The 13,358-nt window shown below is 37.0% G+C and overlaps 1 protein-coding gene across 6 annotated transcripts; it reads left to right on the top strand.

The window, feature by feature from the left end:
- Positions 1-1,765: 1,765 nt before the first annotated feature.
- Positions 1,766-12,265, top strand: LOC116430859 (sodium-coupled monocarboxylate transporter 1). 6 transcript variants are annotated; one of them, XM_076367724.1, is made up of 16 exons: positions 1,766-2,051; positions 2,586-2,986; positions 5,884-6,088; positions 6,327-6,486; positions 6,657-6,722; positions 7,441-7,492; positions 7,565-7,632; positions 9,227-9,378; positions 9,569-9,709; positions 9,911-10,130; positions 10,534-10,722; positions 10,798-10,884; positions 11,090-11,259; positions 11,483-11,641; positions 11,709-11,820; positions 11,886-12,265. In XM_076367724.1, the coding sequence occupies exons 3-16, from the start codon at positions 5,901-5,903 to the stop codon at positions 11,919-11,921; spliced, it is 1,800 nt and encodes a 599-aa protein (XP_076223839.1). In that variant the 5' UTR covers positions 1,766-2,051; positions 2,586-2,986; positions 5,884-5,900; the 3' UTR covers positions 11,922-12,265. The 6 variants fall into 6 exon arrangements, with proteins under 6 accessions (XP_076223839.1, XP_076223838.1, XP_076223837.1 ...); XM_076367723.1 differs by having other exon boundaries at positions 2,447-2,943; XM_076367722.1 differs by having other exon boundaries at positions 2,447-2,964.
- The last annotated feature ends 1,093 nt before the right edge of the window (positions 12,266-13,358 follow it).

The following is a 13,358-nucleotide window of genomic DNA, read 5'->3' as shown; positions in this document are numbered from 1 at the left end:
TATTTAACATTTATTATCATTATTAAATTTGAGTGTTTTCGTTATTACTTAATTATAGTTTATTAAATTTCATTATTCATGATTAAAATTATTTATGATTCATTGCAATGTTGTGTTTGAAGTATCGATATTTTAGACTAGGGTCATACAGAGTATTGCATTTAAAAAATGTTGTATTCATACAGAACATATTTTTATTTTTAATATTCTTTTTTCATGTCTCGAAAATAATATACACAAATTATACACATTGTTCACTAATTATAAATTCAAGGAATTAAGATAAATTTGGTTTAATTTTGAATTTATAAATGCTTATTTCTTTATTTTTATTCATGTCAATTCCGTTTTGTATTAAATATCCCTTTTAATTGAATTTGTTGCTATATGCAATGCTGAAAATACATTGTTAATAATTGTGGTATTTTTAAATGTTCATAGATTTATTTAATGCACTGTGTGATCACAACTGTATGAAGTAAGTTCATAGTTTTTATATGAATGTTACAAGTAAATGAAATGTTGCCAGCATTTCATTTATTAAAGATTCAAATACATAAGAAAAATTAGATAAGAAACTTTAAACTTCATCTGCATTTAGTGACGGATTAGTTGCTTGAATTATGAAAAGCTGTGTTCCTATTCTACTATGCATAGTGTATACACTAATTTCATATATAATGCAATCTGTTAATTTACGTTGATGTTGTGATTAATTCAAGTAAAATAAGTAAAATTAGAATGCGATTAGAAAAAGATAAATATATTTATAATTTATAACTATTTAAGAATTATTACTCAAAGCATTCCAACTTTTTTCAGTTATCATATTTAGTAATTTAAAAAAAAAATAAATATTTTGATTTGAAAAGGAATTTATTTCGACGAAGAAAAGACATTTGTGCTTTAACATTAGGTAACAAATAAGACAGTGTTTGCACAGTGTAATGATTAGTGTGTTTCACGAATGTTTGTATTTCGATTGATATTACGATCACATTGTCGTAAACGAACAAATCGAGTTCTTTATATTAGAAACGATAAGTGTTTAAAGTTTAACGATCCTGTACCGTATAATGTTACACATTTTTACAGAATCGTCTTTTAGATAAAGGTTTTAGTATCATAACTAAATGATAATTGTACATCGTCTTATGACTGTTTGTAATTCTCTATAATTATTAATGATAAACTAATTTGTTGTAAATATTTCAGTTTGTATTTCTTTTGAATATTACCTACACCTTTGTACAAATGGATAATAATTACTAACTTTTAATTAGTAAATTATAAACGATTTTAATTCTACTCTGACTATACGTAATAATAAATGTATATTCACGCATGTATATTCAAATTATCTAAACAATCATAGTGACCTTGGTTTTAAGGTTTGATCATGTTGGAAGTCGAGGAAAAACAAATCAGAATTTCAGTGTATATGGCGTTCATATACACTGCTAACCATGGGGTAGGGATAGCTGACTTTTCATCCATGTTGAAGATATATTTGTAAGGTTATCGCTTCCAATTGAAATGATAAATAATTTACACGAGTTGTTTCTGTTTATTTGTATCGTTTCATCAACGTACATTTCGATAATTGTTACTTAATTGTCTATGTCGTAATGTTTCCATGCTTAAACGATTCTACTACGATCGTTGTTGATCACTTTGCGATTCCCACTGGAATATTCTACCGACTTCTTAACAAAGTAAGGAATTCGACGTTCGTCCGATGATTGATTGAATGAATTACCGCTTAAATTTCGCCCGATGCTCGAACCGAGCTGGAGGAATTAACCATAGATCGAGGAAACCGGTTAGCTCGGCATCAAGCTCCGAACCTCACGGCAGTTCGTTCTTGGTCACGGCAGACAGTTGTTCGTGACATTAATGTATCGCAGTTCAACTAAATTTGAATCGTCAGTGTGTTCACTTTTTTTTCAAGTTTTCGGTCGTCTGCAGTTTTTGTGAGACATTTGCTGGTGCAAACAGCTGGCGCTCGAAAGCATATTCTCCTGTTATAATTTTAACGTTCGTTGCCGACGGTATGTGTCATTTTCCGTGTATCGAGAACGTATTCGATCGTTTTGTATATTACAAAAATTTTATGCTAGCACAGTTAACTTGATATCCGGAGTACAAATATTTATAAATTTAATGACGATGTTTCAATTATTCTATAAACTGCTACTCATAAACTGTTATATGATGAAATGAATATTTTTTCAATAATATCTGTTTGTTAAGTTCTTACGATACTGTTCGGTATAATTATTTAAATTTCATACGGCTATTTATATATATGCCCACTCACTAATTGTCTGATATCGTACAAATATTTTTCGTAGCTCCCTAATAAGTTTTACTGTTTTCATTTTCATACGTTCATGAATTTGTATTTTCCTACTCGGTCATAAATTGCTATTAGTTGTTTCGTTAGGCACATGCTAATAGAAATTTTGTGGATTAATTAAATACGAACAATGGTAATAATTTCATTAATTCACGACAATTCGAGAGCCTTTTATGTACCTACTGTGATACGTAAGAAAGGAGTGCACTTTTACTGAAAACAAAAGCAGCTGAATTGCTGTGTGGAGGAGAACTGTTTCGCGGCCAATGTTTGTTGGAGTTACGAGTCGAGTGGCGGGAGATGGTTGAAGAATAAAATAAAACGAGAAAGGAGAACTGTGATGTCATAGCATGTACCAAAGAAAAGTTACCTGGCATTGTTTTCTTACCGATTGTCGATCAAGAACAACGTGATTTTGTCAGGAATATAAATAACGTGTTTGCGAAACGTGGAAAAAATCGTCGTCGTAATAATTGCACTGGGTGAATGTGGAAATTAGACAAAAACTTGAGAGTGAAACGTGACTAGTAGTGGGCCGCTTCGAGGATACTAAATATAAAGAATACTATTTATAAAATCAAACCGTGAGTGGATGTTTATCAACGGTCGGTACCTCACAATTAATCGGTAACAGTCGATAAGGTCACTCAGTGATTCCGTTTTGTTTTATGCTTTCTTCTCTATTTTGTTTTAACAATAAGCTGCCTCTGGATGCATGTGATATGTTAATCACTACGTTCATAATAAAATGTACTGATGCAAGTCCATGGAATCTAAATGTAAGACAAACGAAGAGCTGTTAAATTTTATTTAAAAAATCGAATAGATGATTATTTCATTATTCCTAATAAATAATAAATCGTGGTTGTTGAATAGGTTGAAACAAGTACATTTTTGTCTTAAATATACGATTTCAGAATTTAAAAGAATTCTTTACTAACTTGAAACAGCATTATTAAGATCAAAGTTGGTCTTCATTCGAAACAAATGTGCGAACGTATACTAAAATATTTGAGTACTTTATATGGCGATACATTTTGTTTTGAGAAGAATAATTATCCACGTGATTATTTAATCTATATTTCAAGAATAGCTTTTTTCATGCCAATCAGCTTTATTTTCAGTGAAGAAAACTTGATTTCAATTAACTATGACATGGATAAATATAATAATTCTTTTATTATTAATTCATGGTTGTCTTTGTGAATGAAATATTGCATATTATGTAGAAATAGATTTTCGAATAACATTCACCACTTTTTATTCGTTATTCCGAATAATATTTGCTCATCTTTGAACTCGTTGAGACAAACGAAATCGATTTTCAGAATAGGGAAAACTTACGACTCTGACGCATCGCGTTTACCCGATTCTCTGCCGTTATGCTTATACTGTAATTATTGTCCGCATTCCTGAAAGTCTTCCATTAATTCCCCCACGTCATTCACTGCATTCTACTCGAACGGTCTACTGACCCGTGCACGTTCATATTAGCCGGTGCTTATTCTACTGCTTCAAGCAGCGGCTGTTTCTGTATAGTGCTGACATCTGTGAAAGATTGGTTGAACTAATGAAAATGCGCGCCACGTTTGACCATATAAAACTATTTGGTTTTCTCAGAGTGTTTTATTTATAGAATAGTGATCTTTCTGAGAATCTCTTATTAAAGTAAACGGAATTGAACGTGTCAACGATACTATTCTTGCAGTTGGCCTTGCGGATTGCTTAGATGAAAGCGGTAATGTTCCTAAAAAGGAAATCTTCGAGTCCTCTATCATTGATTGTTAAAGAATTCCATTTTAGTGTAACTATGTGTAGGATCTTTTTTCACTTTTTTACACATGTTGTTTTTTAAAGAGATTTCTGTAAGATTTATATTGTTAGTAGATATACGCAAAATGGAGTTCGATAAACATGTCGAATTTTGAAAAGTATTGGTTTCAATTTGATGGAAGGATGATAATAATTATAAATGCGTTGACACCAGTGAATTTATTTGAATATCCACAGCATCATCTTTTACAAAATCGAAAAGCGATATCGATTGCCTTGATAGTTCTTGAAGCGCAATGGTATTTAATATAGAAGTTACCAAATATAGTCAAGGAGTTAGTAACAAATTATGTGTGTTTCCGTAAGTAGCGTTAGTTAAGTTTACGTTCCTGTGAAAGTAGTTACGCAGTTTTCTCCATTGGGCACTTTTGCACACTTGTGTCGTCGTTAAGTTACGTTTAGAAAGTTCGAATCGTGTTTCCTGTTACAGTGTGAAATTACATTCTGAGAATGTGTTGGTAAGTTATTTGTCGCATAGTCGATACTCTCGTCGAAGAATGGCCGAAGTATAGCCATGTGTTGTTGAAATAGCACATATTTAAAATTTCAGAATATACAAGGCGACCGAAAAGTCGGTTTTTAGTTTGAAAATAATAATTTTTCTTGTCATCATTATTTATTTAAAACTCCTTCTGTTAACTGCATTGTAACCGTGAGGGGGGGGGGGGGAGTATAAAATGAAACTTGTAACTTTTAATCAAACGTGTAAACATTCTTGCAAATTATCTGTAAAGGTAACGAAGTGTAATTGCGACTCTAATAGGATATTATTCAGTTTCCAAAGTATATTTATAATTTATATTCATATTTGTAATTTTATTTCTACGAGCATGAAGTAGTTCGCAAATTTTGAACGTTCTGTTATTACTGCAGAACTTGTTTGATCGTTATGTTGTTAGGCTGCCAATAGGTTTGTTGTGTTCTGTTTATAAAGTGTAACGTTTATCAAGCTAACAAGCTTTATTGGAACACTAACAGCTGCGAACCGCATTAGGACCGTGTGTCAAGTACCAATTAAAGTTGTACATGTAGTAGGTGTGTAGATCCATTCCGTAAATGAAAAGGTCTTGAATTTGTTTAATCAGTTAATTTATTTGCCTCTTTATTTACTTATTACAAAAGTTTCTTGCTAATTAGAAAAAAATAATCATAAAACCTTAAATAATTAGAGTAATGTCGTAATACCTTTGCACAACTATAATAAACAAATTAGGGTAAGATTCTCGCAGTCACTTAGATTACGCATTCCATTATAAAATCTCAATAAATAAAGATTCTCTTAATTTAAGTGCAGTGTCCTACATATATAGAAAATATTGAAATTTCAACTGTAACATGAAAACTTAATACACATAAACATCAATAGAATATTTTCCTCTCACGGTAACACTCGTTCTAGTTTCATTATTATCGTACAGGGCTCACGGAGTATATCATCTTTTTCTCCAGGAGCGAATTATTTGCCAGTTCCTTCACGGACCATCCTTTCATTTCTTCCTGTAAACAGACTTTTCCGTGGCCGGTACGTTGAATGTCTACGGCGAAAACTAAATCCCCATTGAAGGCCCATTATGCGTATCATTGCAAGAGCCATTAAGCTTTCATCCGTGTTACCTGACTTCCATTGCCGCTATTATCGGCGTTATCAAGCAAATCTGGCTTCGTAAATCAGGTTTTCGCCCCGGTTCCAGCTTTTCCAGCGAGCTAGATGGAGGAAACGTTGGAAAGAGGATACTTTCATTGGGCAGATTGGCTGGTGTTCGGGGTGATGCTCGCCGTGTCTGCCGCCGCAGGATTATGGCATTACAGAAAAGCGCAGAAGTCGAGCACGGAAGATTATCTCCTCGGAGGAAAGAGCCTGGGTCTCTTCCCGGTGTCTGCTTCTCTCGTAGCAAGGTACTTCATTCGCTGATCCTTCTAATTGTCGGCGAATTAAATTGGTACAAATACCTTAAGTGTTTAGTATCTCTTTTTGACTTGCAATTTATGCTCGATTTATTAGTATGATTTATAATCTGAATCGATAGTCCGTTTACGTTTTTTCTTTTTAATATTGTCTCTTTTAAAATTTGTGAAATAGAAGACATATAAACGAATAAAGTTTATGATAAGCTTTCTTGTTGACTGTTGATAGTTTCATCTCTGGTGTAACGATTCTCGGGACACCGGCTGAGATATACAATTTCGGGACTCAATACTGGATCACTATCATTTCCATATTCTTCTCTGGAGTAGTCGTAGCCACGGTCTACGCACCTGTATTCGTGGAAATGGGACTTAATTCCGTGTACGAGGTACGAATTCGTTTGGCCACGCGTTATAACCCACGTTGAACATAATACTTTCCCGAAAAGATTTAATGAAAAGGAAGGAGTAACGCGTGGCCTTTCGTGGTCGTGAGATCACAAAGTTCCCATAATCGAGGCACTTTTTTAATTCGCTACCGTCACGTTTCTGTTTTCAGTATTTAGAGATAAGATTTAATCGTGGCGTAAGGACCCTCATATCGTTGATCTTCGTTATTGATGTGGTAAGCATAAAACGTGTCAACGAACCCTGAATATACCGGTTTTGCCTTTATCTAGATTTCGGACGGTGCGCGGAGTCCCGCGACGCGGCATCAGAAACTTTGAGAAAAGTAATTCATCATTGACTTTAATTTGACGGTAACTCATTTAGAATGAAGTTATGTCATGCCACGTTATGCGACGGAAACACGAAACTTTAATCGACGCGGCTTATCGGGACGCGCGAAGGAACTTTAAATGACTGATTGCAGTAACTTTTCGCGTGTAAAATAATTGTTTCAAGAAAAAAGGGGAAACTGTAATATTAGGTTGCACGTGAAAGCGAAAGATCGAATGTGAATTTCATTTCAAGGGTCGTAATGCTCCATTGTACTGGCAATGAGTGGGTGCATCTACTTTCGTGTTGTTATTTCTCTTTGATTCTAACGTCTATCAATCTGTACCATTTTAGTTTCTATTATTTATTTGATTGAAATTTGTCTTATTGGACATTGCATTGAACTGCGTACGTAAATTCACCCCTTTGTTATAGATTATTATACAATTACGTAATGAAGTTGAAGGAGTGTAATGTTTCTAAACGGTTGGTAGTTTCGTGCTTAAGTACAAAGATGAAGAAATCGAATAATATTAATTAAAGTACTTTGTCTATCTATCCCTCAACCTATTTCTATTCAATGTCGTTGTAACGTTAATAATTCCGTAACAAACCAATTTCAGGTACTTTACCAATCGATCGTGGTCTACGTTCCTGCATTAGCGCTAAATCAAGGTATTTTGCGGCCATATTATTCATAGTGGAACATTAACCGGGCACTATTAAAATCTCTCTGATTAATTACAGTGAGCGGCATTGATGTGCATTTGATCGGGATCGTTGTATGCTTCACGTGTGTGTTCTATACCGTTCTGGTAAGTTTATGGCCCAAAATTAATTCGACGTTTCTGTAATTAATCGACCGGCAACAATGAAAGGGACCGAACGTTTTGAAATGTTGCTTCTTTGTTCGTTCGTCGCGTTTATGGCGATACGGTCGCGTTTCGCTTACTTCAACGGCATAATCAGCTCTACGCGGCCATTACGAACATTGTTTGCTAGGAACTCGGCAGTTTGCGTTGCTCGTATGTTAACAGCTAGTCCAATATGACATCATTTTCGTCCAATTTGAAATACATTACTCCTTTGTTAGTGTCTCATTCCAACGTTTAACGTTCGAGTATACTACCATAAAATACCCTATAAGTTATAATTGTTTGAAAATTCTTCAATCCAGTGCTATCACGGTAACTCCATTATCACGAATTAAATCATATGTAATTCTTATTCATATTTCATGGTTACATGAATATCAATGGCAGACAAACTGCCCGGTGAACGAATTAACAAGACTGAAATTAATAAAAAAAAAAAACAGTAGAAGCATGTGCACTGGAAATGATTTTCTTCTGCATTTCTGAAATTCAAACGAATTCTTAAAAATAAAATAAACGCGCGATTAAATAGAAAAATTCTAAAATAAACGTAACAGCGCCAAAGAAGAAAAAACGAACACGTCGTTAGACGAAAAGAGAACGCAGTAGAGATGAAAGCTTCGGTTACTTAAAAAAGGAGCTACTGAAGAAATGAACGCTGCACCACAGCGGATCCACAGGGATCAAGATGGATGACCCGAGAAACGCGACGACCGGTGTGTGGTAATCATAGCGATGATCGGACAACATTGGAGGGCGTCGTTTAACGCGTGTTGTCGCGAACGTATGCGTTTAGCGATCGTGACGATGCGGATTCATTGTCGGCGCTCAAGGAGTTAACAAGACGTATCAACGATGAAACGTACGGAAAGCGGGGAATGGGGAGGTCTGAGGGGTTGGAAGTCGGCAGTTAGGTGTGTGTGCAAGCTAATTTTCGAAAGGGGGCCCTCGTGTCGCGGAATTCTCCCGCGGGATTGCTCGAGTTCCTCGGGCCGGGCGCGCGCAACGTAGGAAACAATTTTCGGTGGACAATGCCGCGAAGAATCTCTCGCGCGGACCCGGCTACTGGAAATGTTTATGGACGGAAACTGAGAGCCCGACAATGGCCCGCCGGAAACAATGGCGCGGAGCACGTCGAGTGCTCGTTCCCTGTAGCGCCGGATCACAAAGCCAGCGCCGAAGTGATTAATCGCGTGCCCGCGCGCCTGTAATTATTCAAGCAATTTGTTGTACACCCCGAATTAATGAAAATTTATCGCGGCCCGGTGACTCTTTGGAAATTTTGTTTATTATCGCCGGAGCTAACCGGTCCCTTCGCCCGGCTGCCATTCCCACTTAACGATCCCGTCGACGGTTAGCTGACCGGAAACGGAGACGCATCTTCTTCTCGTCCCCTCGCGACGCAAGGTGCGCTTACAGAGATTGATTTAAGTTCCCGCTTGCGCGTTAGTGTATACATAAAAATCATTTGTAATTGTACATACAGAGGTTTGGAGAGCATTGAATGTTAATTGTGGCGCACTATGATTGGTAGGGTGGCATCAGAGCAGTAGTATGGACGGATGCTCTGCAAGTTGGGGTCATGATCGTTGGTGTTGTAACTGTTACCGTGTTGGGCACATATCATCTCGGTGCAGCGGAGATATGGAAGGAAGCATTAAATGCCAATAGAATAGAGTTTCTGAAGTAAGGACTGATTGATGTTAAATCAGTGAACTGGCTTTGCCAATTTTATCAGCATTATCGCATCCCAAGTAACTAAGAAATCTTATTCAAATTTGTTATAATGCTCTTTTTCTATAAAAAGTTTGGAACTTTACATTTCTTCAAATCTGTACTGTGTTTGTAATCTATTGCTATATTATTTTTCATTTAGCTTCGACCCATCCCCGTTCACGAGACATACGGTGTGGACTGTGTTGATCGGCTCGTGGCTCTACAGCACCGCATACATAGCTGTGAATCAGACCATGGTACAGCGTTACAGATCACTGAAAGATTTGGCAACGTCCAAACTGTAAGTGAGTACACCAATAAATATCAGCGCGCTGTAATCGAATTATTAATTTCGTATCCGGTTGACTTAGGGGTGAGTCGGTACGTTAATAAAATATTTGCGGTAAACAAGATGTTTGCAGCTATTGATATACCGTAGCTTCGGAATTAATCTCACATGGATAGATGATGCGCAATGTGGCGTTGTCTTTTATGATTTCAGATCTTTGGCGATATTTACTATCAGCATTATGTTGTTCATATCGCTGTGTTGTTGGTGCGGTCTTGTTCTGATAGCGTGGTGGTCTCCACCAAAATGTGATCCCAGAGCTATTGGTTTGATCACCGCCGACGATCAACTATTTCCGGCTTACGTCATGGAAATTGCAGGCCATTTGCACGGAATACCTGGCCTTTTTATTGCCGCCATTTTTGGCGCTGCACTCAGGCAAGCGTTCCATAAGCTTGCACTGTAATATGTTTATACTGCAGTCTGTCGCTTTAATACATTATCAACTTTCAGGTTTCATAAAATAAGTGATGAAAGTTAAAAATAACATTAAGAAAAGGCTTAAGGTTATAGGAGATCATAGTTGTCAACAAGTGAGTCATTTAGAATTGAAAAAAGCATACGGAGTATTCTTTACAAATGTGAATACAGGTTTTTATGTTTTGCATCAATAGGATTTATTTCAGTTGATTAAGCACTTTTTACTTCTCTTGCTGAGTATTATGATTCCTACAATCTTACAACCTTTGCTCTTAAAATTCTGTATATTAGAAATGTTTTAATCACCTATTTGCATTGTTTTCATTAATATATAATTGTATAAATATTGATATAACTGTAGCACCCTTTCCGTGGGCTTCAATTCAACTTCCGTCGTCGTTTTGGAAGACTTCATAAAGGGTTGTTTCGGACTGCAACTGAGCGACCGATGTTCGTTCATCTTCGTGAAGATGCTGGTCGTTCTCCTTGGTTCGATTGCTCTGGGCTTGTTATTTCTGGTGGAGAAACTGGGTGGTATTTTAGCCGTGAGTAGCTTTCTTAACTTATCTTTTTGGGCAGTACACCGTTTAACAGTTTCCAGTTGCACTGTTTCGTTGTAGATAACGGGAAGTCTCGCAGCGATAGCGGCGGGTACTTCGTTTGGGGTATTCACGTTGGGTATCCTCTTTCCATGGACGAACTCTAAGGTGAGTCTCTCATCTATATGCTACATTTTCTTGTTCATTTCATATCCTGTATTTTTTTATCAGTTATAAATATACATTACTAATAATCTTCAGATATCGTTTCTCATCCTTTTATATTTTTATTAACTTCCTTTATTGTAACTATTCTTAAGATAGATGGACGAATAAAGGAATGTATTTTAATAAACCTTTGTTTATTAATCAGGGCGCATTCATGGGCGCCATTGTAGGTTTTGTGGTAGCTGGTTGGGCGAGTTTCGGTGCAAACTGGTCTATCGGTACTGGGCAACTGGTCGCTAAGAAACTTCCTGTGCCTCTCTCCCATTGCCCGGCCAATATCTCGAAAAGTTTCTTAATGCAGTTCGAGCATCCGGAGTGAGTGAATCTAAGTCTCGACTGTAATCATTAAGTCTTTCACAATCGATTTGATCTTGAGTGGTTATTAGCATCGGCGATTCAAGAACAAGTTATACTCAAGAATGTAATTTTGTGCAGGGTGTACTTTTTTAAAATATATTGCAAACATTGTTTAATGTACGAAAATTATAGATTAGTATGTATAATATGTAAATATGATATTCTGTATTCCGTTTTTCAGTGAAGATGAAGTATTTCCCCTTTATCGGTTGTCGTATCACTGGATTACCGGTCTCGGGGCAATAATCGTAATCATCGTTGGTAACTTCATCAGTTGGTGGACTGGTCCGATAGATCCTTCTACCATTGATAGGAAATTGCTGTCACCAGTAATACATTCGTAAGAGAATAATATTATTTGGGTAATAAGAAAAAAGAAAAATATTTTAACCTTTTCCATGTTTCAGATTGCTGCCAAAGCCAACGCTTCTTAGTAACATTAATATTGAACACATTGTTCCACCTACTGATTTCCAGGCTACCGCCAACCTCTTGTTAGCGGATTTGAAAAAGAAACGGGTAAATCTTTCAATGTTTAAAATGCTTTTTAAAATTTGAAAGACTCATATTTCTTTTATTTGTAGAGAAGTCAAAATTTCCCCAATGGAATCACAACATAGCGCTGATGTTAAATATTCATCATACATTCAAAGCAACGGTGCTGGAACACTTTTACTTCGTTGATGACACAAATGTTTCAATATTTGCATCCACGATTCTACTAAAGATTTCAAAGCCGATAAGCCGGAGAACTTTACGTATTACCTATGTCACTGTACCTTACATCGAACTAAATGCCTTAACAGGCAATAGAAGTTATCCTCTTGTCACCAACAGTTTTAAGGACCGATCTAGAAACAGCAAATCACATCTTTGTACACTTACGTGCACAAATGCAATTACTAGTGCAATTTACATACTGTTTTATATTGTAGAAGAAATAAATTTTTTTATAAAATTTCACAAATAATTCCTTGATTATTCAATAAGCCTTAAACATTTGAAACGCCCAAATTCTGATTCTATTTCGCAATTCCGGAAGTAACAGAACTACAACTCACAAGATTGTTTCCTTTTTATTTTTATGTCTTATTACATCAGTATCACGTTTTTCTCTCCGATTCTAATAAATATGTCCGCTAATCCAGCTTTTGTAGGTCCTTCGCATTGCACTTAAAGTCGCTATAGGATAAGGCAGCTCTAATCTTTATTATAACTCGGACACGTTCACAGGACCTGTAGGGGGTTTCTATTTTCATTAGAATTGTTACGTGCTGCTCGGGTTTAGTCAGGGGATTCAGCGAGCCAGCGAATTGCGTTCGGACAGGTCGTGGCGGCGTCAGCGCAAAAACTGTCGAAGCGTATGGACCGATCCGAAGATCCTCGGCGTGAACAATATCGAACCTGAGGGCGGCGCTTTTGACCGACCGCATTTCGGGCAGGCGAAAATTGAATTTCCAGGGAGCCAAGTCAAGAGGTAAGCGAGGAGAAGCGTACTAGCTATTTGCGTGGCCTTAATAAGGACGTTTGACGGCGTTGGCTTTCCCTTAACAAGCCGGCTAATATCCCGGGGCCTTGGTTCCTCGATGTACTCTAACCCTCTCTCTGTCTCGCGTTTACTCTTTCTCCGCCCGGTCTCTCGCCCTTCTTCTCTCTTTCCACCACGACCCGCTCTCGCCTTCCGCACCACGGACACCGTCGAGAATCACCAAAGCTTGAAAACCGAACAAACTCAGTTAGAGAACTCGGCGCGAGAAGCAACCCGGGGACCAGCCGGCTGATAGAAACGCCAAAACCCATCCTTGTCGTCTACTGATTCCCTTATACACTTTCCTACGCTTGGCGTAGCTTGTGTCTCATTCCGCGCTGGCATTAACCACCGTGTTGCGTGTAATTTTCCCGACTTACAGGGATAAATTTTCCCAACGGAGTTACAACGCGGCGACGCTGCTTACCTTGAGTATTCATCAAACGCTTAAGACGACGGCGATGGACCATTTTCCTCGCATCATCGGGTGCTACCGACAGTTGAACGTTCACTCGAGATTTCGAGTAGA

This window comes from Nomia melanderi, chromosome 5, assembly GCF_051020985.1.
Source record: "Nomia melanderi isolate GNS246 chromosome 5, iyNomMela1, whole genome shotgun sequence".
Taxonomy (NCBI): domain Eukaryota; kingdom Metazoa; phylum Arthropoda; class Insecta; order Hymenoptera; family Halictidae; genus Nomia; species Nomia melanderi.
This window is presented reverse-complemented; position numbering and strand designations above follow the sequence as displayed.

What these genes read in the sequence shown, in the direction of transcription:
- LOC116430859 (XM_076367724.1), top strand. Translation starts at nt 5,901, where the DNA reads ATGGAGGAAACGTTGGAAAGAGGATACTTTCATTGGGCAGATTGGCTG. An exon ending in TGCATTAGCGCTAAATCAAG is followed by an intron (nt 7,493 to 7,564) that starts GTATTTTGCGGC and finishes GATTAATTACAG; the next exon opens with TGAGCGGCATTGATGTGCAT. An exon ending in AATAGAATAGAGTTTCTGAA is followed by an intron (nt 9,379 to 9,568) that starts GTAAGGACTGAT and finishes TTTTTCATTTAG; the next exon opens with CTTCGACCCATCCCCGTTCA.